The sequence below is a fragment of the Anoplopoma fimbria genome, chromosome 2 (genome assembly GCF_027596085.1).
Source record: "Anoplopoma fimbria isolate UVic2021 breed Golden Eagle Sablefish chromosome 2, Afim_UVic_2022, whole genome shotgun sequence".
In the NCBI taxonomy this organism is placed as follows: Eukaryota; Metazoa; Chordata; class Actinopteri; order Perciformes; family Anoplopomatidae; genus Anoplopoma; species Anoplopoma fimbria.
The window spans coordinates 7,648,748-7,676,195 of NC_072450.1; the positions used below are offsets into that span (position 1 = coordinate 7,648,748).

Here is a 27,448-nt window from a genome sequence, read left to right on the forward strand (position 1 = left end):
GGTTCCCTGTGGTGTTCTTTTGACCTCCAGTTGTGCTATTGTATGTATTGTTTGCTATTTCACTCATCAGCAGGTGGCCATAACACGCTAAGATATGCTGCAATGCACCAGCAAAGAAAGGATGAAGCAGACTGCAAGCCGGTAAACATGCAGAATTAAAAAATACGGCTTTTGCTAATGTCTTAAGGATTTAAACAGACTGGAAGCGTTTGCTAGAGCTCGAGGAAACAGAAAATGATTTTAGGTTAGAAATACACAGAAACTTTCCTCCTTCAGCAGATGAATGTGAAAACAGGCTAGTTTACAATAAGCAAAACACATATTTAGAGAAAATATGGGACTTTTAGGGAGCTGTGTTTAACATTTAGAGTATAAATATAGCATCAAACAATGTTTTATGTAAATATAAAGTGGAGTAATGTCTACATGAGCAGAGAATGAAGCCCTCCAGTGTTGTTATCAGAGCTGCTCCCTGCTTTGTTCACATAGTCGGGCGCTACATGTTGGTGCATGTTGGTACGCCTCACTGGGCAGCTAACGGTGAATGCTCTGCTCTCCTGTGGCGGTTACATCTGATAACGTCGTCATCACGAGGAGTAGCACCCATCCTCCTCTGGTTATCACTGTTAGCACTGTTAGCACTGTTAGCTTTGAGCTGCCGACTCGCCTTCGCCATGTTGAGAGCCGTTGAGAGGCAACTGAAATGCTCCACATCTTGTACCTTTTACGAGATTCATTTATCAGATGTGTCGCTTTCTTTTGTAACTACATACTCAACCTGGAACCTTATAAACATCTTAATATTTCACAAAGATGAAAATGTGTCGTTCACAGCATATATAGTGAAATAAATGGCATGTATATTGTGTTAAACCACACCTGCTCAGGTACAGGAAGTTAGTCAGCAGTAAAACTCACTAAAACAGACTCAATCTGACATTTGACACAGCTGAGATTGTTTGTGTGGCCTCTTCAGAGACACTGCTCTCCTGTGGACAAATGCAACAGTGCAGTTTTCATTTTATAATGTGCATTTTTAGCATCTTCATATCCAACTTCTCTCGGAAAGGAATATTAATTAATAAGCAATTTTGTAAACTCACATTCTGGATATTTTAAGTCTAATGTCAACGACTCACTCAGAGATCCACCTGTGTGGCAAACTATTTATTCTTTATTAAAACCCCTAATTTTTTATTTAAAATAAAATAGTCTGTAAAGTAAAATCATTGTTACATAATTACTTTAACTTTGTTTTGTTGATTTCAAGATAACATCTGCACAAGCATACTGGACTCCTTACTGGTGGTTGAAATAAGTAGGTGAAAATGTGAATAATTTAACAGTATTGTTATTCTCCACAGAGCAGAAGCCATTGAGCAGTTCCCAGGACAGATTGTCTCATAAAAAGATTTATTTTTTTCCAGCCCAAATTTACAAAGGCAAGTTACAGAGTATTGTATAAAAAAGAACCATGGCAATGTACACTTTACACAAACTCCTGAAGGGAGGGAGAAAGGAGGAGAGGGTGAAGAGTTCTGAATAGCTCACACTGAAAGAAAATGAAGACATTGTAAACATCCTTGCAAGCACCAGAACCGGTACTTTTGGGGTCGGGTTGGGGGGTTTGGTGGGGGTGGGGTGAGACAGAAGGGGGGGGGTCGAGGGGGAAAAAGGACAAACGAGCAAGTGTCTCTGCGTTTTTCACAGAAGAATGTTCAACTAGGCACCAATTGAGACAACTGCTGGCCAATAAATATACTCTTCACCATGAAACAAATACAGTCCTGCAAAATACAAGAGCCAAGCACTTTCCAATATGTTGATAGCAAACATTACTTTTCTGGCTTTTCATACACTTCAGTATATATGATTTTCACTGGGCTTTGCTTTACTACTGAGATAACATTACTACTCTCAGTCAGAGAGAGAGAGAGAGAGAGAGAGAGAGAGAGAGAGAGAGAGAGAGAGAGAGAGAGAGAGAGAGAGAGAGAGAGAGAGAGAACAAATGCACTTGTCACAACCATTGTCTGATAAAACTATATGTACTGTATGCAGTCTGCTGGTACTAAAACCCACTGACTTTAATGACAACATCACAGCTGCCTAGATCACCCTCACAGATTAAGTACAAGTCAAACACCACCACATTCAGCGTTTTCATGTCAGCCATTCTTCCTTAAATTGCGCAAAAAAAAAAGTCAAAAGTCAAAAGATAAACCATCCTTGCAAACTTTCGTGGGACGTGAAAACTGCGACTTATTTACTGGGAATGTCCGAGAACCTCGTAATGAACTGCAGCAGTTTCATAAAAAATGAGTGCCGAGTCTCAAAAGAACAGCTAACATCCAACTTCAGAGGGTGTTAAACATTAGGTCAACTGGTGGTTTATGGTCTTGATCACAAACAGTATTTAATGAGGAAAAAAAAAAAAAAAACTACAACAATGGGATCATTCAAAGTGTAAAAACCAAAATCAATAAAGTTTAATTTAATGACACCACGGTCAATATTCTGCTCTCATTACGATGCGTCAGAGGAAACGTAAAGACTGTTCACACAACCCACAACAGTGTGGCGTTAAACCTTTAACAAGTCCCCGTGCTGAGCCAATTTGTCATTTATGAATGAAACCACAACAGAAGCATATTTCCAGCTCAAGAGCAGGAAATGTGCTTTTTCTTTTTCTTCACACCCATAAACAGAAGCCCTCTTGAATCAATGCAAATCGGATCTGGATAGAATTTCACTTACAACCCCTGAGATACAACAGGACTGTAATTTAAAACCAAGAGGGTCCTCTGGTAGAACAGGTCATGTGACTTGTTTTTTTTCCTGTAGTTTTAAAGAGAATTTACAGACCACCAGTTAGAGATCCAAAGAAAAGCCCCAGAGCAACGTGCTTCTTCTCAGCTGAACTCTGAGCCTTTCTTCCTTCTGTCACGTGTGCGGGATCAAGGTCACGTTTCACTTGTTTGAACCGTGGTGTAGCTTTTCACTGGCTCACCCTCCTTCTTCTTTAAAGGACCAGTGCGTATGATTTAGGGCTGATCTTAGCAGAAATGGTATATAATACTCATTAAGATGTTTTTATTAGTGTATAAACACCTGCAACTAAGAGTCATTGTGTTTTTGTTAGCTTAGCATGAGCCCTGCATATATACATACATGTTTCTACAGTAGCCCAGAAGGAGCAAACCAAACACTGGCTTTAGAGAGGGCCTCTTTTTTTTTAATGCTATGAATGCACCTGAAGGCCACCGTCGGTTCTTCCACATGCTTGGAGAGGGAGGGGTTATTAAGTTGGTTGCAATCTGCCACCTCACCACTAGATGCCACTAAATCTCTACACACTGGTCCTTAAGGTTCATAGTCTGCATCGCATTGGTTCGTGTAACATTTCATTTTCATTCAACATTGGGGTCATGTCATGCTTCATGTGCCGGTATGTTGATCTGAAAGCACAGGCAGCAACTGAACAGAGAAAGATGTTCGTCTGAGGTACCAGACTCATCGGCCCAGTTGGCTCTAAAGCTAGCCGCTGGTTGGAAACCCATGCTAACCGTCCTGGGTGAACGTTTGTTATGGTGAAGCCACATGAGCAAGTGAAGCACCAAGAGAAATCTTTGCCCTGTTGACATATTTTTAAAACTAAATCTGTCAGTTTGAGTCACCATTGAATCACTGAAAAATGACAATTGCATTCTACATGTTGGGATGGTTGTGAGGCGTGGAGCAAACTTGTGATGCGTTGAATGTGTTGCAGAAGCCAAGTGAATGAAACAAAACCAACAAAAGTGCAGCAAGACAAGCAAAGAAGAAGCACAGCCAGACGTCCAGGAAACAAATGATCTGAGCACATATTGTTAAACACTGCGAGGGCCGAAGCTTTTTAAACAGGGACAGATTTGAAAAAGTGGCTTGCTGGGATAAATATAAACATTTATGCACAGAAAAGTAGGCTAAAAGTCTATATTACAGCAGAGTTGAATGACATTTCACATTGTTTGAAAAGTGAGAAGCTGAATGAAGCACAATCTTTCAGGTAAGAAAAAAACCAAAAGCCCAACAAGCGGCCAAATGCAGTGACGACATCGCCTGGTGAATTCATCGCTTGCTGCTGTGGCTTCACCGTTTTGAGTGTGACGACAGATGTGACCCTTTCATTGTGAGGTTAAAAAAAAAAAAAAACAAGCATCAGACACATTCAAGGATGAGCACAACGATATGGAGCAGAAGTGAAGGACTACCGAGAAAAGAAGAAAACATGAATAGTGTTTATTCTCCATTGAGGTGTGTGCGGTCCCTTCGCAAAAAAACCAAAAAAAAAAACATGACGACATCATCCCTGAAACAAGAACTGAGGGGTTCAAAGAGGATGGGAATTGACAATGATGGTGGAAAAATGAAGAACTTCAGTCTCAGGCTCTCAAGTCTCTGAAGAAAGCAGCTGTCGCCATATTCCCTCTCCCCCACAAAATATAGCCAAACATTTGTCAAGTTAAGGATATACTGTTGTTTCACGGCATACGATAAGCCAAAGACGTCGAGGAGAAATCATTTCAAAATGATTCTCTTCTTCTTTTCAGTCTTTTTAATTTAGTTTGACTCCCCTTTCCCGTCAGCCACCCGACTCATCAAAGTCCCCCTGCCAATTTATTTCCTTCTGCGTGTGACAAAAAAACAATGCAGTCAAAGAAAGAAACAAAAAAAAAAAAAAACAACAACAAAAAAAGCTGTTTCGGCAGTCCATTAGTCTCTTTTTGCATTGTATTTGTTGACAGTGCAAAGACTAGATAATCAGCGGGTTGGTGTTTCCTCTGCGTGCTGCGGCAGAGTGATGGCTTTGAACCTGGGTTATTATCGGTCCGTTTATAGTCCAAGGTTTGGAAACGCTGGGGTCATTTACGAGGGGAGGACAAAAAAAAAAAAAAATAGGACAATCTGCTTCGCCTCGGGGCAGCAGAACTAAAAATATAGATAGAAACACCATTCAACTGATGTCTAAAAGGTAACACCCGGGAGATTTGTTCTTCTCATGTGAGCCAGTCACATGAATCTTTGCAGGGTTGAGGTGTGGCGGTCAGGTTTCCCTGTGAGAGAAACAAAGAGAGACTTATTTAATACCAGATCACTAAATCATTTACATAAAACACAGAAACAATAACATCAGTGTGATGTTTAATAAAAACTTTATATACTTATATATATATATATTAAAAAAAGGCAGGCAGTGCTGTACGTAAATACAATTCTAGGTATTTGTACTTTTAATATTTCAGGCTACTTAATACTTTTACTTCAGAGTGAAATTGTACTTTCAACTCTGTTAGCTTTTTTTTTTTTTTTTTTGGAACTATGTTTAGTAGTTTCTTTATAAATTAAGATTCTACTAACAAAATATTTGATCATCTAAACAAATGTGCTTTTTTATACATAAAATGTTTAATCATCTCTGACCACAACTTGTTTACACATTATTGGATACCCAATAGTAATACAATAATATAATATATACAATAATGTATCGCTCTTCTAGTGCCGTTTTTTAAGTATGTTCCTGAAAATACTACCATTCTTTAACTTGTATTGAAGTATATTTTTGTGGTAAAAGTTTCTAGACCTGTAGCCTACATTCAGTTGCTAGTTAATTAGGTACGCCTAGCTAAAAGTCTTCTAACACAACAATCCTGCAATCAATTGCACTTTCATGAAGTTTATAATATTCAGTTTTTCTTGAAAGTGCTTTAGAGAGGTGTGGATTCAACGTTAGGATTATTTTAGAGGAAGTATTTGGTGGTGCTTTTTAGCTGTATTGCTCTATACTGACAGTTGTTTCACCCTGCTTGTATCAATAAAGGTTTGCTAAACAACAGAAACACCTCTATGTATAATGCAATACAGCTCAACAGCAGAGTACATGCTTCAAAAATGATCAAAAAGTTGAATCACCACCACAGATTTCTTTCTCCACAGACTCAGGTGTTATTTCAAAGAGCTGCCACTAGATGTCAGTGCAGGCTGCTCTGCTTCAGAGTCTTGTCAGGCTCACTCCACATCTCTATTATCAACACTGTGATCCACTTGTCCTCAGAGGACCTACTTAGAATGGATGAGCTGAGGGGCTAAATGCTGCACTGCATATCATACCGGATTGCAGCAGAGCAGTGAGGGCTTTGTTTGGCCAGGATTTGTTTTCTTTGCAGGTTGCTGCCTCTAGGTCTGCAACGTAAATGTAGTAGAGAGCAGGGTGTTCTTTTCACTTCATATCAACTAAACCCTGGACAAAGGGAACAACAATCTGTGCAAGCACTCGTAACCTTAATATTTCTAACTAGAGCTGCATGTGAAGCAAGATGTCTGCCACCTGCATTTGTCGAGGTTTGCAAACACTGCCATCAGTTTGTGTCTCAGCGGGCTTGTGTTTTGTTCCTTTATCATTGTCTTCTGCGTGTCTCTCCGACTAAGGGGGAGGGTCTTACCGTTCTCACCTCCGTGGTGGCGGGTAGAGGGAGGGGGTTGCTGCTTGTTGGCTGGCAACAATAGCTGACGAGGACAGACCTACGGCGAGTCGGAAAATTCCTATTTAGGTTCTGAATTTAGATTGCTGATTGGTCATCTGCCAAAATGTAACAGTCTGCATCTACTTACAGTAAATATTCTGACTGTGGGCCTTTTTTTTTTTTTTTTTTTTGTATTAACCTAACTGGCATTAATCTACTTTGCATATATAGTGCCTTATTAAGCATGTTTATAACATTTAGTGTACAGAATCAACTGACAAAACAGCAGAGACGGAGGCCGGCGGAGGGCTGACTGACCTGTGGCGTAGGACAGGTCGTATTGGCCTGAGAGCAGGGGGTATCCCAGGTGGTGGTGAGAGGGCATGATGCGCTGCGAGGGCGAGGAGCGTGGTCGGTCCACGTCCCTTTCTCTCTCCCTCTCGCGCTCCCTTTCCCGATCTCTGTCTCCCCCGGCTCCTCTGTCCTGCTCCCTCTCCCTCTCGTGGGGTGGCTTGTCGCCTACTGTGGGGGATTTGCTCTTGTACTGGCTGGCGTGCTGATGCAGGATATCCAGGGCTTTGGAGTCCGCTGCCGTTTTGGTGACCGTGGGGCTGGCGCGAGATTTGTCCCCGCCTTCTTCGCCTCCGGCCATTTTACTGCCGTATGGAGAAAACGGATAGCCTCCAGGAAGGTACGAACCTACGAGTGAGGGAGAGTATCGATGGTTCAAAATCAGGTTTATGTGGAACACAAATGTGACAGTTGATTATTGCCTATAATCAATTAATGCTCACATCAATCAAGCTTAACAGTCAACACAATTGATTTCAGGTCACCAATCAGTCTGTTTTGACTTCTAGACGCAATGTCACGTCTGCTTAATATCCAGGTATCGACAGTTAAACAGTCTAGTACCAGCCTATTATCTATACATGGGATTATTTTCATGTTAAAATGAAAAAGAAAACACTCTTAATATTGCAATGTGGTTGACCACATCTGCAGAATTTGGCATTTTCGTTTGATTTGCAAAGGGGAAAGGGGAGAAGCATTTTTCAACAGTATGGTAGCCACACCTGGTCTGGTGGTGAATACATGGATACTATATTCTTTGGGCTTCAAATATCAGGAGGATTTTGCCAACCCACTTAATATTTCTGGAACACAATTTAAGAATGGAAGGATGCCTTTTTTCAGTAAATGTAATTTTCCATTTATAATAATCCTGTTGAGAACCACAAAATCAATCCTTGATTGACCTGACCTATCCAACTTCCTTGCAGATTACTCCCATGCTGTGTTTCCCCCCCCCCTTCAAGGTCCAGCAAATTATCCTCATCATTATTAATGATTTCTTTCTGCTTCACCATTTTCAAACATAACTGCAATTTCTAATAAAGAAAACACAAAATAATTGCTGCAAATTACATCTGAGATTTATGCAGAACATTCTGTCTGTTCTGAATGAAATTATCACAAAAAACACACAGAGATCCTGCTGAAAGAACATACAGTTATGAGAGAGAATATTAATCTCCAAAGACAAATCCTTGGAAACATTGTGTTCTCAAAAAGCAATACATGCAAAATAAAAACAAAAAGATATTAAAGTCTTTGTGGAGTATGTTGCCTTTACTTCATATTACACATCTATCAATGAAGATAGGGTCAACAGCTTTATCACCATTCTCAATCAGTGCTAATGTTAGTCTTGCATGTATTTGACAAAAGAAACCACTGATGACCAAATTAATGATTAAACTAATTAGCCAGAAGAATATTACAAACTGGATGACTTTAGCTTGCTAATGTCATCGGTTCAAACTAATTAAAAAAAGGAAGAAAGACATTATTTTTCATACTGCATATTATATCTTATAGAGGTGTATTAAACCACCTCATATATACATTCATTGCCATTCAAATGTCATACCTGGGTAATTCTGCATCATGACCGACGGCATGCCCCTGTATCCAGGGTGGTTGGGGTCATAGCCTTGTCCATAGGGGTAACCATGCATGTAGGGCATGTAGCCTTGGTGCTGTGCGAGTGGTGATGAGAACTGCATGTGGGGATTAGAACGAGAGTCTTTGCTCATGACCCGGTGGTCCTCAGAGGTGATTCTGGGATCACTAGCCTCTTTGCCGTCCTCCTTGGGCCCACTCTGACTGTCCTTGGGCCTGGGCCTGTCATCCTTTAATTTACGATCGCGTTCCCGCTCTCTGTCCCTCTCATCTTTCCATCGAGGTTGTTGTTGCTGGTGTTCGTCTTCTGCTTGGGGCTTCTGGCTCTCGGGGTACTGCTGAAGGCGGTAAAGAAGATCCAAGTCAGCATAAATCAGCATCTACATATTTAAATAAATCTAAAACACTCTCATAAAAAGGTCTAACACTGTTATACTAGATTGGTGTTTACCTGTCGGTACCACATGGCTTGTTCCATCCCTGCCTGACCTCTGGACTCCAGTGCTTGCTTGGAGTCTTCCTTTCCATGGTGGCCCCCTTCCGTCAGCTTCATCTTTAGCCCCTCAGCTTGCTGGGACTTTGGATCGTCGCCCTTTATGCTTCCAAGGGATTTGGAGGAGGACTCAGAGGGCGAGTCCCTGGATTTGCTTGGGGGCTGCGATGACTTCCCGAGGTCCGACTGACTTGGGGCTTTGGAGAGGCTTGGCGGCATTGGGCTCTTCTGTTTCCACTCCTCCTTCATGGAGGCTTCTCGTTCTTTTAAAGCTACGTCTGACTTCTTCTCAGCGCGATGCTGCTCAGCCATCTGTCGCTGCCGGTCTTCGTACTGTTGCCGGTAGGCCGGGTTGGTGTTTATCAAGTGGTTATGGTAGGCTTGATCGGGATGGTATGCATATGGTGGGACATAAGCATACTGGTTGTAGTAAAGAGGTTGCATGTACATGTTGGATCGCTGTTGGATGACTGACGGTTGCTGCTGCTGCTGCTGCTGTTGTTGTTGTTGCTGCTGTTGTTGCTGCTGTTGTTGCTGTTGTTGTTGCTGCTGCTGCTGCTGTTGCTGTTGTTGTTGTTGCTGTTGTTGCTGTTGCTGCTGTTGTTGCTGCTGCTGCTGCTGCTGTTGTTGTTGTTGCTGCTGCTGCTGCTGTTGTTGCTGCTGCTGCTGCTGGCCAGGAGTAATGATGTCAGGTTTGCGGTCTTCATGAACCTCAACCTTGACTTTTTCCTCAACTGGGTCCTGGTCCTCTTCCCTTTTGATCTTAACCTGACCTTCAGCCACTGGCGTGCCTGGATTGGGCCCACCAGGACTGGGGTTTACGTAATTGGGTGAGTAATAAGCGTCATAGCCGGGATAGTACGGGGATTCTTTGCTGGGTGCTGGCTGGGTTGGAAAGAGCGCTTTTTTGACACTTTCCCTGACAGCTTGTTCCTCTGTTCTGACTTTGACGCCATCGGTTCTTCCTTCACCATCCTCACCAGCATCTGAAATGTCTGAATATGCTGGGCTATTTGTTTTGACTGACGAGTTGTCGGCACCGTTCTGGTTCACCGCGTGAAGTGGCGTGAGAGGCTGTGGCATCCCACTGCCATCTATCCGACTGGCTACACCAATGGATGGGCTAGGGGCATTGTCAGAAAAGCTGTAAATTTTATCAGCCTCAGCCTTGATACTGGCCAAGCGACTCTGGTGAGGATCTGAGGAGCCATTGAGGAGTCCTTCCCCCTTATTTCCTGGATCAGACGTTTCAGGGTATGGAAGCTTCCCTTCCTCCAGTTTCCCTCCCTTTCCCGGCGGCTTGGGGCTGTCAGCCTCCTTCCCACCATCCTTTTTCTTCTTGTCTTTCTTTTTCTTGTCTTTGGAGCTACTTGAGGCAGGATCTCCAATGGCAGGGGGTTTAGGCTGTGTGCCCTTCATTTGGGGACTCTTGGGAATCCCTTGTATCATTGGGGTAAGCCCCGGGGAAGAATTTGGGTTTCCTGGAGGAAAAGGGTACATCTGCTGGGATGCTGTCGAGCCAGGGCCAACGGGCCGTGGTGACTTCATGTTTTTCTGGGCCATTTTATCAGCCTTTGTGCCAGCCTTTTTAGACTTGTCTGATCCTCTCTTGTCATCCATACCATCGTTACTGGCCTCATCGGTGAGGCATGGCCCATCCTCACACCCGTCCGTCGGGGTACCTCCCATTTCTTGGTCGGTCTCAGCAAGTTTCTTTTTACTCTGCTTTGAACCAAACTTGCCAGGAGATGGCGAAGGACTTTGAGCATCAAAGTTCCTGCCTTTTGGAGTAACTGAACGAGCCGGAGACAAACATCCTTTCTGAGAGATCGATGCTCCATTACAGTTCCCTGGTTCAGGGTGGAGAGTGGAGTCCTCTCCATATTCACTGTCTGCATCTAATTCCAACTTTATGTCATCATCATTGTGAGCACGGGCTTGGTGGTACTTGAGACCATTGATGTGCTTGTACTTCTTGTTGCAGTTAGGATGTGGGCAATCAATAAGAACTGGAGAGGGGCAGCTGCGATCGAGGGGAGGTGGAAGTGGCTCCGTCTTAATCGAAGGAATAGGGAGACCTGTTGGTCCCACCCCACTGTTGGAGTTTGTCCGCATACGTTTGTTGCCTTTAGTGTCCTCTGAGCTGGAATTGGGTTCCATATCCGAGGCTGGTTTGGTCTTACGTTTTCCAGCTGAGGAGGGACTGGCCTTGATGTCCTCAGTGTTGCTGTTGGGTGGAGTGCGGCGCTCTGATGGCGTCTGGCTGCCCCTCCGGCCTTTGCTGTTAGAGGCAGCCCGCGTCTTGTTGTTGGTGGTGCCCTTGTTGTCTGACGAGTTGCTGTTCTCATTGATAGGGGTGTTGCTATTCGGTCTCATTCGCTTACCTCGACCACGGCCATTCCTCATCTCCAGATCGCTTGTAGGGGATTCACAAAATCTGCAGTAGCGGAAAATAAATCACGTATAAGAATTAGTGATGGTTGATTTCCATACTCAGCGCTTTGGTTTAGAGTCTTAAATGATACAATGGAAAAACAACTGCTTATTCTTTATTTAATTAACATTTCTGTGAGGACTGAATAATACGACAATAGAAATGTTGTTATTTTAGTTGACAACTAACGATTGGTCTTTCATGACAACAAATCTCAAGAAATGATCTTGAACATATTTAACTCCTCCAAGATTAGACACCTACATTGTCATTGGTGCAGCCGATTGTTTTATGTGTAACGGAGAGTACACCTGTATGTAATCAAGAGGTGACAAGTGATCTTTTGTTAAATTCACTTGTATCTGGAAGGTCCAGATATGTTTCGCAGGTGCTGTGTAGACCCTTACCTAACCACACAGAACCATAGCACAGTTTGTACAAGATGCTACTTCTCTGCTTGGCCTTTCTAAAGTTTGTTATATTTTGACTGGGAATCTCCCATGCACAGGTATTTACTGCATTGAGATGCCAATATTACAAGCCACAGTAACACATTGTCTCATAGGAAATTCAGTAAATAAGTCATAACAGTAATACCATAGAGGACAATACTCTGGGGTCTAAGTCTTTCTGAATCCAGAACACATAATAAACAATGTGAATGACAATGTCCCTGTCCTCTCATAACATACTAATCTGATATTTTGTACACCGTTTGTGAGTAAGCACTTTGAACAAAGCTACATGACAACTCAGAGGCATGCAAACATAATTTGAAAAGACAGCAGTGAACATTCTAGCTGCTTTGTAATCAAACGTGCGAGTCACTCAAATACTTAAAATAGCAGTTTGGCCTTATCTCTCCGTAACAGTAATGTAATTATCTTTCTGCACAGCAGTGGAGGTTAGGAATCTGTGTCAAAGAGAGACACGGGGCTGGTATGACTCACAGCTTCCTCTACAAGTCTCTCCAAACAATTTCAACCCCAGCAGGGGAAGTGAACACATCCATAGTCTGGCAGTTGTAGAGGAATTTAGACTCATTACAAGCCCAAGTTTATATTCAGTCTGCTGAAAGCTTTCTGAATTATTCATGTTGTGTCCCTAATGTAGTCGTACTGCAAACTGTAAGACTATCTTGGTCCAAATAAAGCCCAGCAAACCTCACTTACTGAACATTATTGTGATATACTGTGATACATTAGTGTGATGCAGCCTCGCCTTGTTTTCCATTAGCCATGCTTTAATCTTGAATTTTTTTTTCCTATTGCACTTAACCATGCATTTCAAATATAGATTTATATTTACATTTAGATGCAGTGCAGATGTCCTAAATCAAAGCAAGTGCTTGGCAATGTATTTCACACAACCTGTGTATTTTGCATAACAAAGGAAAATACCCGGAAATTACAAACACCTTAAGCTACTGCTCACATAACACTGATCTAAGAAACTGCAGCCTTGGTGATAGAGAATGTTTTACAGTGTTGAGGAAAAAGCTATTAGTCCAATAATTGGATTCTGCAATCTGGCTTGTTAGAGTAGCTTTCTATTTCCACTACTTCCTCCGGGGACACCAGCCGTTTGCCAATGAATCCCGTTTCCCCACACTCCAGATAGAGGCGAACATGTACTTTGAAAGGTCCAGCTGCAGACAAGTAAGTTTGTGCATTAGGCCGTATATCCTTGAGCTGATGGTACTACAGCAGATTCATATCACACGGAATATGAAAAGGTTAAGAGACCAAGTGCAGCTTGGATAGAGAGACTGCATCAATGATTCATGGAAACCCTGACAGGTTTTTTTTTTCTCCACCTTGACATTTACAACTACCATGTGTGACAGTAAATTCTTTGTAAAGTGCAAATACCTTGCAAAACCGGTGAGTGTAGCTTCAGTTTGAGCAACACCACGCGAGTGATGTACCATTAATAGAACAAGTGTAGATTAGATGATGCATATTTAAATAGTTTCTTATGTCACCCTGCTTTCTCCAGTTGAAATAAGAACCAAACAGGGGAATGCTCCTTACCTGGGGGGAGCCCAGTCATGCCGTGTGCAGTCCAACAGGGTGCCCACATACGTCTTGTTTCTCCAAGTAACATTGACCACCAGCATGCCTGTGAGACGAGGAAACAAAGAGGCCATTTACATTGTGTTAACCATGACGATAGAAACAAAATAGTTACACAAGAAGGAAAGTTTTTACAGTGAGTAGTAAGTGCATCGTGACTGCTGCATCAATGCGCTGATCTTCGCTAAAGGGTGTCACATGCAAGACCGTTAGACAAGTCAAAGATCCCTTTTTAATCTTCTTCACACAGTAAAGCCTCAGGGGGCAAGACTGACTGATATCTTCTAAATGACTCGGAACAGACTCGACTGCAGTCAGTATTTTATAACCTGTGTAGGATACTGGTGGAAGGTCTCACTAAGAATGATCACACTGAGGGAACCAGGGAATATTCGCTCAACACCCTCTCCATTTAAATAAGCCATCTCACGGTGGAGGAGATTTCCCTGAAGGAGAATCACTTGGAGGCAAATATTTATTTTTTTACAGTTCTCTATCTCACTTTGCAGCCCAGAGATGTACTACCTTGGGGAGAATATGTATCTAGCGCTACGGCTTCTTAAAAAACAAACAAACAAACAAGCTCCTGGGTTAAACCAATTCGACGTGAGCGGTTCAGTTTGACGGACCGTAACCGAGGGTGCAAGAGAAGCTCCTTGACTTCACTGGTATTGCTGCAATCTGTCACACTTAGAAGCTTCTGTGTTGCCATTTGGCTAGTGTGAATTCGGTAGTGCTCGGTGTGAGCTACACTATCCGATCTGCGCCTCAGTGTGACACCGGACCTTGCATTTCAAATCTAAAATTAGTTCAAGAAGATCACACGACTCTCTAGACACCAAATGTCACAAGTATGCATATTTGTACAAAGTCACACTAGTGAAATACAACACCTTTTTTTTTTTTTTTTTTTTTTAAACACATCTAACTGCAGTAAATACAATTCATGTCAATGCAAAAAAGAAAGCCTAGCACAGGGTGTGAAGCAGGGTGGAGGCAGATGAATGGTAATTTGCAGCTTTTGCACCCAATTCAAAACTAAATCACCAACCAAACAGCTTCAGAGGATTAGGCGCAACGACCGTGCACAAAAACATTCTGAATTTATTGCCCTCCTACCACCACCACCACCACCACCATCCCCCCTCCTCCGTCCCCCGGTGGTGACCTCAGCTTGCCACTTCAGCACTGCAGAGAAACTGGAGGCTGCAGTGGGCTAACTTATCTAATGGCACAGGAATGCTGGCTGGCAGCTTCCGTCCCTCGGAGCATTTTATTAGCTTAGGAAACCTCTCTCGCTCACCCCGTTTCCCCCTCTCTCCTTCACCCTCACCCTCATTTCCTCTTTTTCAACGGTATAGCCATCCGCAAGCTTACAATCTTTCCCCCCCTCCCACACACAAGTCGCAGTTCAGACCTCATTTTTCTCCTCGCTGCCTCCGGCGTGAAGCGGGCGAGTGCATGAGGCATTTATATATGTTTACAGGAACCTGCTGACACTCGGCCACACGTCTCTCCCTTCGCTCTATGGCCGGAAAAACATGAGCGCCGGGTCGAGGCTGGATTCAACTGCAAATGTCGTTGAGGAGAGGTTCTCGAGCTCAGCTTTCTGTCACATTAAAAGAACACAGGCCTTCAACAGCCCGCCCCCCCTAAGCTCTCCAAACACTCCAACACAAAATGGCTCTGGCAGCTGGTTGTGGCAGGATGTAAATCAAGGCAGGGCGAATGAATGAGTAGTCTTTCATGATGCGCAGGATATAGTCCTCCCTGCTTTCTCTGGGCTTGGGGGGGTTGGAGGGGTGTTTAGAAATTCTGCCATGAGTTCTTAAAGGTTTTTAATGATTTTAAATTAGCATTAGACTGCCTCCTCACTTCAGTAGCTGTGACAATAGATGAGCATGAATGGAATTTGAGTGTTTCTGTTGCCCGTACTATAAGTAAAATTATTCTCTAACAAATAGTTCAGCATTTAATTAATACTCAGAGAATGAGAACATTTTTACCTCCCCATTTTAACCCCCCCTTTTTAGCTTTAGAGAGAGCCAGGCTTTTTTTGTTAGCCACTCAGAGTTACTCACGCTCAGTGAAGCTGAATGAGGAGTATCTCAAAAAAACATCTTCAAGCCACTGCAAAGGTTTTTCTTTTTACACGATTCAGGTCTGACCTTTGGTTCAGATATCAAGGACTTTCACAATCTTGTTCTGAAGAAATCCCATGGTGTATTTAGCTGCTGGATATGGATCATTGTCCTGTTGGAACATGAGTCTTTGTATCGGGTTCTCCAAAGGAAAATCCCTGTATTTTCCACAACTACAACAATCAGGGGTCTGCCCTAGAAAAAGTAGCCCACAGAGAAGGGTTGCAAACACTTTGCTTCATAAATGTAAACGTGATGAGAAGATGTGAAGTTATCAAATGGGTGTCAATCTTATTAAGCATTACGTTCTAAATAAGTTCTTTAATAATTGGACACAAAATACTTAATTTGCATAGACAGTATATAAGAAGTGGACACGGTCACCATGACGTCCCCCATTGGTTTCTGGCCTGCCTGTTTTGAAGTCTTGAGTTTGGCATTTTGGCGTTGCCATCTTGGCTTTTTGAAACCAGAAGTGAGACAAGAGGGTAGCGTGTATTATAACCAAACTCTGAACAAGGCATTTCTAGGCAACCAAAAGGGTTAAAATTAACTTTCATGAACTGTAAACACACTGTGAAGGCTTTTCAAGTTGTAAGACAAAAACAAGGACAACTCCCAGACCGAACAACGGCGTGATAGCAACCTGTCAATTACAAGATAGCCACGCCCTGAAGCAAACCCTGCTTTATGGTCTATTCTACTCTAAATGGGTCCATCATTTACTAAAATAACAACATGATGTATTGAAAAAGACTTGAAACTAGCAATTGAGAACATAAACTCATGTTTAAAATGTTAACGGAGGTAATAAATGAATGAGTCTGGCCATTTTCTCATAGACTTCTATACAATCAGACTTCTTTTTGCAACCAGAGGAGTAGCCCCTTGCTAGCTATTTTAAAAGAATGCATGTTTAATCTCACTCATTAAGCACCATTTAAAATGTAACTATTTGGATAAAACATATTGGATATGTAACAGCTCATGGATAGGGCACCCATGGACATACACATCTACCATCACTAACAAACGTGCTACGGAAAATCCTGAAATACTTAATAATATAGGTCGATAGCTCAATTTCAACTTCATCAATTTCTGTACTTCAAACTGGATCTTTGTCGTGCCTTTTGTAGACTCTATGCATGTTTTCTTTTTTTCCCCCCCTAAGAGTGCCGTCCTTCTGGCCACCCACCCATGTTGAAGCCAAGGAGCTCTGTAATCCTGTCAGAGTGGTCCTTGGCTTCTGGGTCACCTCAGATCTCTGCCTCTGCAACACTTTCTGTGAATGCTAATAAAGTAGTTCCTTGAACGTTATGTGGGACATCTCAAGGACATTCAAATGGCGGTGCATCTTAACTCAAATGAAAATGGACCTTAAAAAACCCAACAAGAAATGGCTACTGACTCGAAATGTTGCAGCACTTCATACTTTATTAAGTTGTTTTAAGAAGAAAAGCTAAATGTATTCTGTTAAAGGCTTTCAGAGTATGAATGCTGTATTGTTTACTGAAACCAAAAACGTCAGACCGAGTTATCGTTTCATATTCCTCATCTCAGGGTTGAGACAAAAGGGTTTTTACTGCTCGCATTCATTTTCAAATGACATTGCTTAACTAGACAAAGCCTGGATTATTCTCAAAAGTAGAAATAATGACAGAAAAAATATTTTTTAACATCATTATTGCAATACCGTCATCTCTACTTGACTCTCTTTAAATGGTACTGATTATTTTCTTGATATAATTATTTCTGAGCAAAGTGAAGTGGAGTATAACAATCAGTTCCACCTTCCTTTCAAACGTAGTCGTTTTGTTATCAAAAACAATCTTGGTATTCATTAAGAAACGTATTAATCACTCAATTCTTGATTCTTATCATACAATTTATATTTCGATTGAACATCCATTGGTTGGAAAAAGAAACAGGAGGTAGGGATTCAAAATGTGATGCTTTCAGACGTGGAACCCTTTTTAAATAATTATTAACAACATTTCTAGTTTACTAAAAACATTTCACATAATTAACAACACATTGTTTTTAATGAACTACTTAAAAAAAAAGTCTCTTGACTGCTGGGGATTGTGAATTCATAGAATTTCTTTGCAATATCATTAAAAGAATATGCTCACGGATATGCAAAACGATTAAGATTAGGTTTCAATGCTGAAGGCTGAGAGACATTTTAATTTATCTGCTCACTTTCATCCTAGGAATAATTTCCAAGCTGTCGGGACAAAGATGTCAACGCCAAGTCTGTCTAAACATGGAAAGCCTCTTGACAAAACAACCCAAACAAATTTCCCCGTGGCAGCAAGCAAATTACACAAGAAACTGAGATGACTTTCCATGAATGATCGTTTGTTTACACATGGGGAAGTTACATATCCGTGTTTGTGCGAGCCGTGATCTCCCTCTTTACCCACTACGTTTGTTTCTGGGGAAGAAGGGGAAAAAAAACGACTGATTTGGAGAGAAACCCCAGTCACCCACCCTCACCGACCCCCCCTTTGTGTCAGCCTTATTAGGGTCACTCATGACAGCTGAGTGAAGCCCACATTACTGCGAGGAATTGACCTGTAATTTCACCACTCATTTCCTTTTCAATGCCGTCGAAACAACAAATGGCGGCCCGTACTTATGCACCGAACTCCTTCTATGGGGTTTACTTGAACAAGAGGGCAATGTTAGGGGACAAATTAAGTCAGGAGTAGGTTTGTGTGCTGCATGGGTGACTGCTCCCTCTGGCCCTGAACCCCTCCCCCTTCCTCCCTCCTACTCCCTCCTCCTTAACACATTTCATTAGGTTGCAGTGGGGCCAGAATATCAGGTCCTCTGCTGCTGCTGCTGAGGGGCCACGGGTTCACTGGCTGACCTCTGCTCTGCTTCAACTCAACAGGAATTCAGTGGGGTTAATGGCATTTTCACTGACTGACCTTGTCAAAATCCCTTTGTTATCTTTTGAAAATGGCGGCCCACTTCTGTGTAATCATTGGGTGTGACATTATACGACCGCTCTCGGGGAATACCAAATTAAAAGCAGCTTTAAATGTGTCTGATTAAAAAACAAGGAAAAGTCTTGATCACACTTATGTCAACAATTACCAGCACTTGCGATTATCACGTCTTCTACACAGTCGGTAATTATTGACAGATTTCTTATTTTGTTTTTACTTTGTATCCTCCCAGAAAACAGCTCTTTTCTCATCCCCATTTCCTCTGCACTCAAAGCACCACTCATATCAAAGTTGCATGTAGACAAGAAAGTGAGAATGAGAAGGAGAAAAAAAAGTGCCAGTATTTATAACGGAGAGAATAGAAAAGATAGCCGGGTGCTGTCACGAGCAATAACTATAACATTGATAAATGAAGCGTTTGAGCATTCAACTGTCTGAGCATGTTTCTAACAGTCCATTTTAAGAGCGCCACTGCACGCGTGGTGCATAAAATGAAGCCGAGCTTGTCCGGTTATGTCAGAGTCAGAATACAAAGTCCTAAACCCGACCTTATCCTAAATCCTGGGCAGTCACTTTCAGCACTGGAGATGCTGGTGATAAAGTGGATTGCAGAATTTGTAGTGTGTGTTTAAATTACAGTGTGGAAATGATTGGTCGATTAGCTGATAAGTTGAAGTGAATAAGATTAAGATAAATAGGATTGGCAGCTATTTTGACTAAATTATCTTTTGAAGTCATTTTTCAAGTAAAAACACACAAAGCTGTGCTAATTCCAGCTTCTCAAAGCTGCCAAATGATTTGCTGTATTTTGGGTTTTGGACGAGTTGGACCAAAACTATTTTTGGTTTCGGTTGGACATTCTGTTGCTATAACAACCACAATGAATGGCAGGCTTCCATGGCAGTATATCTGTAGGTAATGGTATTTAACATGGTATTTCATCTTTTTCTGCTTTGTAATTGCCGTTTGGTTTTTTTCCACAGTTTCACAACTGCTTTCAGTGAAGACTTCAAAAGGCCAACTGTTGTCTTCAACCGTTATTTGGAGCGTGTTTAGCTTGCTGCACATAAACGCAGAGTAAAGGCACTCTGAAGGCACATTTGAACAGATGTCTCTCTGTCTTCTAACCATTGGTGACTTTTGTACTGCAATGATTATAACCTGTGTCTTCGTGTTCTCGCATTGTAATCTATTTATTTGTTGTTTTTTTAGCTGTAGCCCTTTTTAAAGCAAAAGTATTACAAAGAAAACCAAAATCCTATAAACATACCATAAAAAAAGACCACATCTTAGTAAGTATAGGTTTACCACAGACAGTATGGTTGACGCTTTTATTTTGAATTTTAGAGCGTTCCACTGAGCCCCTATCTGTAAAGTCCAGGCTGCATTCCGGTTCATAAGAGGTAAAAGTGCAAAGTCACTCTCACTGACAAGAATAACAGCCTGTGAGAAGGTCAATTCTCTCAAACCACTGAGAGGCAAAGGAAGGGAAGCATTAGTATGCCGTCCACATCGCCGCAGCATTATCGGCCTCATGCAGCAATTCTCCCTCCAACAAAAAAAAAAAAAAAGAAAGAAATCAGTACATGTTTACAATGGGAGTAGACCACAAAACGGCAGCCATGCATGTAACATCTCTACTAACTGTACATGCATTTATTACTGTAAATAATTTGTAGGGGGGGCAAAGAGCAGTTTCCTCAAATGCTAACTGGGTAAATCTATAATCCCTCTGTCAAAACAAACCCTCTGGTGTTTTCTTCCTTATAGGAGATGGTGCTCAGATTAAGAGGCAGGTCTGCCAAAAGGCGCATTACTCAAGCTCTCGTTGACGTGTATATAGCAAACATGATATCTTATGACAACCACTGGCAAAGACCGCGGTTCCTCGAGGCATATGATTTACGTTTCAAGACCATTTAAGTGCTTGAAAAAATGCAGGCGTCGGCTAACATGAATAGGAACCGAGTCTCTCTTAAGAGATTTGGGTTCACTGAGGCGCCATCTTGGTAACACCAGCCGAGGGACTACATTTGTGACTAACAAGACAAGTCTCCTCCCTCAAAGAATGTATCATGTATATTTTACGATCCTTGCATAGTACTTAAAGCACATATTAAGGATTACTGGTGATTTCTTTACAACATGGGAGTGTTCGTTGTTCCCCTTGTGGAAATTGGCCAGAGAACGCTGATGAGGGTAAAGATTTGCTTGGTAGGACAGTAAACATGGCTGAGCAACCGGCAAATAAAAGTCTACAGTGTGAATATAGAGGTGTCGAACTTTTGTTCTTTACTTCTCAACATGTCCTCCACTGCTACCAGAACTTTGTGACTCACTCAGTCCTTTTCTCGCTCATTGGCCGGGCAGAGGGCTACAGGCTTCCTGGGAATGCTCTCTCTCTTATTTCAAGGACAGTTTCCATGGCGAGTTCCCGCGGAGCAGCCACCGCTCGCCTTTGTAAAAACATTTCAATGAGGCCACTGACAGGTGGTCTTCAAAAGAGCAAGGAGGCATAGCTGGCAAGTGAGCTACAGAGCCAAGTGCTCCTTTCATACAATATTCCCTCTTCTCAACTCCCCTGACAGGGTTGAAGAAAAATAGCAACAAAAAAAAAAAATAACACACGTCTCTCAAATGTTTATACAGGAATATCCGTTTCAGATTGACCTCTGTTCTAGTCAGATGCCAAACCGCTTTTCTAAAGCCAAAGCTTGCAATGTTACAGTGATGTAATGTGTGTTGCATAAATAATCCACGAGACAAACATTTATCACAAAAAGAGTGTGTATTATTTTTCTATTAGGGAGCTTAAGAAGCTGTGGGAGCTGCTTTGGGGAGTAGCCTGCTGTGGACTGGAGGGTCGGGGTTGTGTGAGGCAGTTTGGGTCGGGGTGGGTGGAGGTGGGGGTCTGGGTGAGGGTGGTGTACTGGCATGGAGCTGCAGTGTTAGACCAAAGGGGCCCCCTCTGTGTTCCCTCTGCCCCCGGAGTGGGAGCCAAGGCGTTCTGGGATGCGTTTCAAGAGCAATAAACTTCCCCGCAGCATTTTAGAGATGACATTTGGAGGTATCAGCATGCTAAGCCTGGGAAGGGAGGAGGGGGGGAGGGGAGGGTTGGCCCATCGCTCTGCCGACGCGACCCTGGGAGCTGCCACTGCCTCGTCTGTGCTGAGGGGATTTGTGTCAATGCCGGGGCCTTAAAATACCACGGCTCTGCTCCGCCCCCCTCTTTCCTCCTGTCTACGCCTCACTCGCCCCCAGACTGACTTGAATGACACAGACTCACTTTCCCCTTCACCACATATTATCCATTTATTCTCCTACACAGGACTAAACACATCATCTTGAATGTGTGTGTGTTTTAAGTGTTATGGGTCGCTTTGCAATCCTCATTCAGTCTAGTCATTATCCACATTCAGCTGAAACGGCTGCTACATCTGTGCTCAAATTACACAGGGTGAAGAAAAAAAATAAAATAGATTCGGCCTCATCAGACAAGATTCTTGTCAGCTCTGACCAAAAGGTGCGGGTGCTTTTGTGATTGCTTTTTTTTTTTTTTTTTTTTGTTGTTAGGTGTCACCCGCTTCCTCCTCATCTGTTTCTCTCTCTGGCACGCGGTGAGCCGGGTGAGGCGCAGACAATTACTGGGGAGCCTGTTGTTCATTTACTCCCACAAGGCCGAGAGGCGGAGGTGATGAAGCAGCTGTTGGTTGGCATGCTAAATGGAACGAGCACACACACGCACACGCACACAGTGCATGCCTAAACAGCTCTGTATGAGACTTGTCATGCAGAGAAGTGAGGCGGACTGCTCAGCCTCACTGCTAATCAGGACGCCTTTTGCTATTTCTTCGGGGCCCTCTGTTTGTTGCTCTTCCACCGGTGCTCTGCCTGGATTTTTGCTTGATTTCCTCATTTGGTTCTCTGCTCTCGTGGGTCTCTTAGGGAGGAAAACGGCAGAATGGCAGTGCAGTTTGAAGGTCTTTCATTTTAAAACTAGCCAGTGGGCTGTTAGGGGCTCGTACCATTAAACGATGTAGAATGAACACACATCTTTGTTTTGTTCAATGCAGTGTGCAAAAAGGTCATTTGAGAAATGCCTCCTTTGAAACTAGAGATCCAATTATATATATTATATTTTAGGAGCACTGACTACACTGACGGCTGTTTATGAACAGCTAAAAATGACAATTACATATCTGGTAATGATTGTGGAACAGCACACATTTCAGCTACAACAGATTTCTGTGAAAAAAAACTGAAACTGATTTTGTCAGCAATGAACAAGCTGTGGTGTCTTCAAACCAAAAAAAAGCCACACGGGCACACGTTGTGCATCTCGACACGGTAGTAACATAAAAAAAAGACAACTGAGGGACGCTTCATAGTTCCAGGTCTCAAATATATCTCTTCATCCTTTATCACAAGATTTTTTTCTACGCCGACTGTGTCGACCTGATAGAGGTTTCTCTTCTTTTTTTTTTTTTTGAAAGAACTTCAAAGAGAGGGAAGTGGGTTAGCTTCTGGAAAACCCTACTCGTCTCAACAGCTCTGATGGCCGTAACAACCTGTGCGCTACACCTGCAGAGTGCCCCCACCCATCCACCCCCATTCCACCATTCCACTTTATAACCACTCAAAAAGCTTCCACCAGCCTCCACCCCTACTGAGCCAGATAGAGTAGAATCAGAAGAAAACACAGCCCCATCAGGCCAAACCACTACCTCTTTCAGCCAAAATAGCAGCTTTGGAGAGCGTGGAGTGCAGGCAAAGGACAGACTTGGACGGGGGAGAAAAAGGGGAAGGGGGCAGGGCGAGAGAGCGGAGGGGGAGGGTCAATCACTCGGTGGGAGGCAGAGAATGAGGGAGCGCAAACATAGTACTGGTGTTGGCAATGAGCCATGTTTGTGTCACTAACAGAAGTAGCCTTGTCTGTCTCCCCCTCCCTGCCTCCTCCCCCCAAAAACCCGCCCTCCTGCCTTGCACTCGTTCTCTCCCAGTCTGCTTGGAAACAAGAGTCAAGGGGTGACTTGCTGGATGCTTGGTAACAGGAAAAAAAGGGGGTTGCAATAGAGAGGAGAACAGGGGTGAATCTGACGCAGCCCAGGGCCGGAGCAAAAATCAAAAAGGGAGAGAGAGAGAGGGAGAAAGAGAGAGAGGGGGGGGGGGGGAGAGCCACTCAATAGCAGCGACTGTGCTTTGGGAATGTTGATGAGGCAGGGGCCTTTTTTTTTTTTTCTGTTTCAGTTCCTCCAAGTGAGCCAACCAGCAGCACTGAGGCTGTGTGGGCGATCTGTACTCGGCGTGCCCGCAGAGCCACTGAGCACGAGCTGCTTTGAAGATTAGGTGTTTGCATTATCTCACATGCACGACAGAAGAGGAGGGTTGTTTTTTTTCTTTTTTTTTTCCCAGACCCAGCAAAAACCTGATAGTGCTAGTGATACATCTTAAAATTAAATAAAGCTGAATGTGGCTTCGATCAAAGGTTGGGAGGTAGGGAGGGTGGGGGGTTCTGAGATTTCACTCGGACTGCATTACAGGAAAGGAGCCAACTATAGTCCCAAATGGCAGCCTTGCAAAAAAAAAAAAAAAAAAAAAAAAAATAAGTGCTTTGTGTTATGAGGCATGTTGTTGCAGAGAGCATATATCTGTGTGCAACAAACTCCTGTCTGCATACTCCAGAGCAAAACAACAACAATTCAAGGCCACCTAAGAACTGCCTGCCAACTACTATTCTTGCTGGCAGTACTGTGCAGCATGTGGGCTGTTAAAGCACGCATTAGTACCACCACCAGCTCCTGAGGCGGTCGGGGCATATCCAATTACATTTTAGCAGACGAAATATGCACGATAATGACAGCAAGATGATTATTTTTTAAACGACAGAGACTTCACTGAAGCCTTGAAAACCCAATTCATCTTTGATGTCATTGTGCGACCACACTGGCTGTGTAAATAAAAACACATCCCACATATTTGTAGCTTTTTTTTTTTTTTTTTTTTTTGCTTCCTTTTCGGACTCATTTGTTTCCACAGTGGAAGACGGCCGCTTAACAGCGTGTTTTAAAAGCCCGCTCCACTTACCGTCTTCGGTTTCCTGCCACACGATGCCTTCGAGATTGACACTCGTGCCGGGCTCGCAGGGCCCCAGGCACTCGGGCTCGGTAGCCAGGGCCACGTCGGATGTGTTCACGGCCACCGAGCGTGTGCGCACCATTATCTGCTCACACGGCGAGGAGATCTCACTGTTGCCTACTGTGGCCAGGAGGTGGAGGGGGGGAGGAGCTGGCGTGGAGACAGGAGATTCCATCTGTGAAGAAGGAAGTGGGGGTTTGATAGAGACAGAGAGAGAGAGAGAGAGAGAGAAGCACACATGAGACACTTCAGAACCACTGTACAAACACATAGAGAGCTTCTGTGAAGATGCAGCCAGTGTGTGACACAATGGAGGGATCTGGATGGAAGACATCCTGGTTTGCTGCTGGCCCTTAAAACCTTAATTGGAGCGAGAGTGATGCAGCACTCAGTGTCGTAATATACTTCCGTGTCTTCCCTCAACCTTAGAGGTGATTAGGAGGCAGGGGAGGAACATGTGAACTGCTTTAAGTGCCATTGTGGAAGGACGGAATTAGTCATGCAGGATTGGTCAAACAATCCCCTCCCCCAGCTTTTCACTTCCCCCGCACGGCCGCCCGCCGAGCGAGATCCGTGACACCGAATCATCTCGCGGGCTGATCACTCATTAATTCCCCTCGACTAAAGAGCTAGTTGTGGCGAGGGAGCGGTGCCGCTGAAGGGGTCAGTAATTGATTCCACCTGTTCTGACACACTGTGACAGCAACGAAGAGGCCGACGAGGGAAAAAAAAAAAAAAAAACTTAAAATGAAAAAGGACGGAAGGAAGGAAAGCGAGGGAGACGAGTGAAGGGGGGGGAGCACACCAGAGAGACAACTGGTAGGAAGAGAAGTGTGGAGGCGGAAAAGAGACAGCGAGAGGAAGACTAATGGTGATTTAAGGGGGCCGCGGTGACACCAGGCTTAGTGCTCTTCATTCAAGGCAGTTCGACATTAAAGCGCTCCGAATCATTAGCACTGAACTGCAGGAGGAACGCCGCGCCGCAGCCAACACACCACACATTTATTAATTGGGTATAAACCACTCAGGGCTCGGAGGAAATACGCTGCCAATGCTGGATCCAATTAGACGGAGAAGACAAAATAATAATTGACACATTGGATCATAAGCCTGTACGCCCCTTTAAATATTAGTTTTAATCTGCTTACTGGTCCAAACTGGGCATGAAGTGGAGATATAAAGCTATTTATCACAGATATATCGGAGTGGCGGCTCAATTCTGATTAATGTGGGGATGAAAATGTTGGCACAACTTCATGGTCTCCAGAAAATGTATCCCAGTGACTGCTGATCACCTGATGTTTCCTCTAGTGCCACCAGAAGGTCAAATATTTAATGAATCCTGAGAAAAATCCGAGAATTTACAAGACTGACTAGCACAACATTTTCATTCATGGTTCCCAGATGACGAATCCTACTTAGTTCCATTGACCAAAAACCTTCAAAACTACTGTCATTTAGCCTCAGCTGTACTTGGATTAAAGCTGCATTTTCATGTTATTTAGGGTAGCATACAAACATCACTAGCACGCACTGTTAATGCAGCATTTAGACTAGACTTAGCTTTTTTTCCCCCTAGGCATTTATGCAGCGTTTTGTGGTTTCATAATGATTGCAATCGTGCAAGAATGAGTCACATCCCGCAACTCTAGCAAAGACTTACTATGATAACTTTCCAAATAAAAGCAGTAACTGTGTCAGGCAGATGGAAAATAAAAATAAGCATTTAAATCTTACTGATTTTCATTCTGTTGTGTCTCCATTTAAGATGTATTTTGAGAGAACATATGATTCTGATGTCATAGTGAAACGAGAATTATTTGACATTGATAATGTGATTGATGGTGATTTGTAAACCAAAACATTTGATTTGCAATACTGCCAGGAATTACGCTGTGCGACACATTTCCGATTCATCACTGAATGAGGAAATGGAAATCCGTGATGAACCAAGTGCTTTGAAAACCAAACATTAGTCCCTGATGGAAATTTAATATTAGCTCAGGACTTGTCATCACAGAAGCTTCATATTTCATGGTTTACAGAAAACGAGCTCGGAGAGAGAGAGAGCGCCCGTTCCTCCCGGTTGCTCAGAGGACGGGCAAATTAATGTGCGCAGAGAGCGACGCAGAGCGAGGCCCTTAACGACGGCGTAATCACCGCGTGTCACTTTTCTGATGCACGATGTGGCCAAGCTGCAGGCCGGCTGAGCGAATGAGACAGGACAGGTAATCACCCGAGCTGTCACCACACACTGTTCCCTGGGCCTTATGCAGACACAGAGAGCCGCAGACATGACCACACAATGAACCCTCCCTCAGAGTGACAGCCAACGGTGAAAGGTGCACGCAGGTTCACGCAGAGCCTTCTCTAAATTGACTCAACTTAGGCCGACTTAATCACGGGCCTGGAAATAACCCTCTCCTTAATGAAATTGTTAGGTTGGGTAGTAAGCTCATGTTATTAGATGCTCATTGTCAATTTCCTTCTTTTTCATTTGGCTAGCTGGTAGTTTTAGCCGTGCTTATCAATAAACTCAGAGGCGACCCAGGTGTATAGAGTGCTCATGTCGAAGGGTTGTTGACTTAGTTGATCTGCTGTCGGGTCAGAGCCTACATCTGTTCGCCTGCTTGTCTTTTACTGGAAATTGTTTAGCTGACGACTGCCAGATTTCCACAGAAAACAACAAAACTTGCACAATAGCGCATTTGATTTATACAGTGTCTATGTTGGCGACTCGCA

General features: G+C 43.3%; 1 protein-coding gene across 5 annotated transcripts in view; it reads right to left on the reverse strand.

Moving 5' to 3' along the window:
* Positions 1-1,660: 1,660 nt before the first annotated feature.
* LOC129102632 (zinc finger protein 609-like) overlaps positions 1,661-27,448 on the reverse strand; it is a 72,334-nt gene continuing 46,546 nt past the window's right edge. For 3 of the 5 annotated variants that reach the window (XM_054612880.1, XM_054612872.1, XM_054612863.1), the window contains exons 3-9: positions 24,656-24,881; positions 13,429-13,516; positions 8,920-11,398; positions 8,437-8,806; positions 6,822-7,202; positions 6,483-6,561; positions 1,661-5,093 (exon numbers count right to left, since the gene is read on the reverse strand). In XM_054612880.1, the coding sequence (XP_054468855.1) occupies positions 6,488-6,561; positions 6,822-7,202; positions 8,437-8,806; positions 8,920-11,398; positions 13,429-13,516; positions 24,656-24,881 (3,618 nt within the window). In that variant the 3' untranslated portion in view covers positions 1,661-5,093; positions 6,483-6,487. The remainder of the gene's footprint in view (positions 5,094-6,482; positions 6,562-6,821; positions 7,203-8,436; positions 8,807-8,919; positions 11,399-13,428; positions 13,517-24,655; positions 24,882-27,448) is intronic. The other 2 variants (XM_054612887.1, XM_054612895.1) reach the window with 2 other exon arrangements.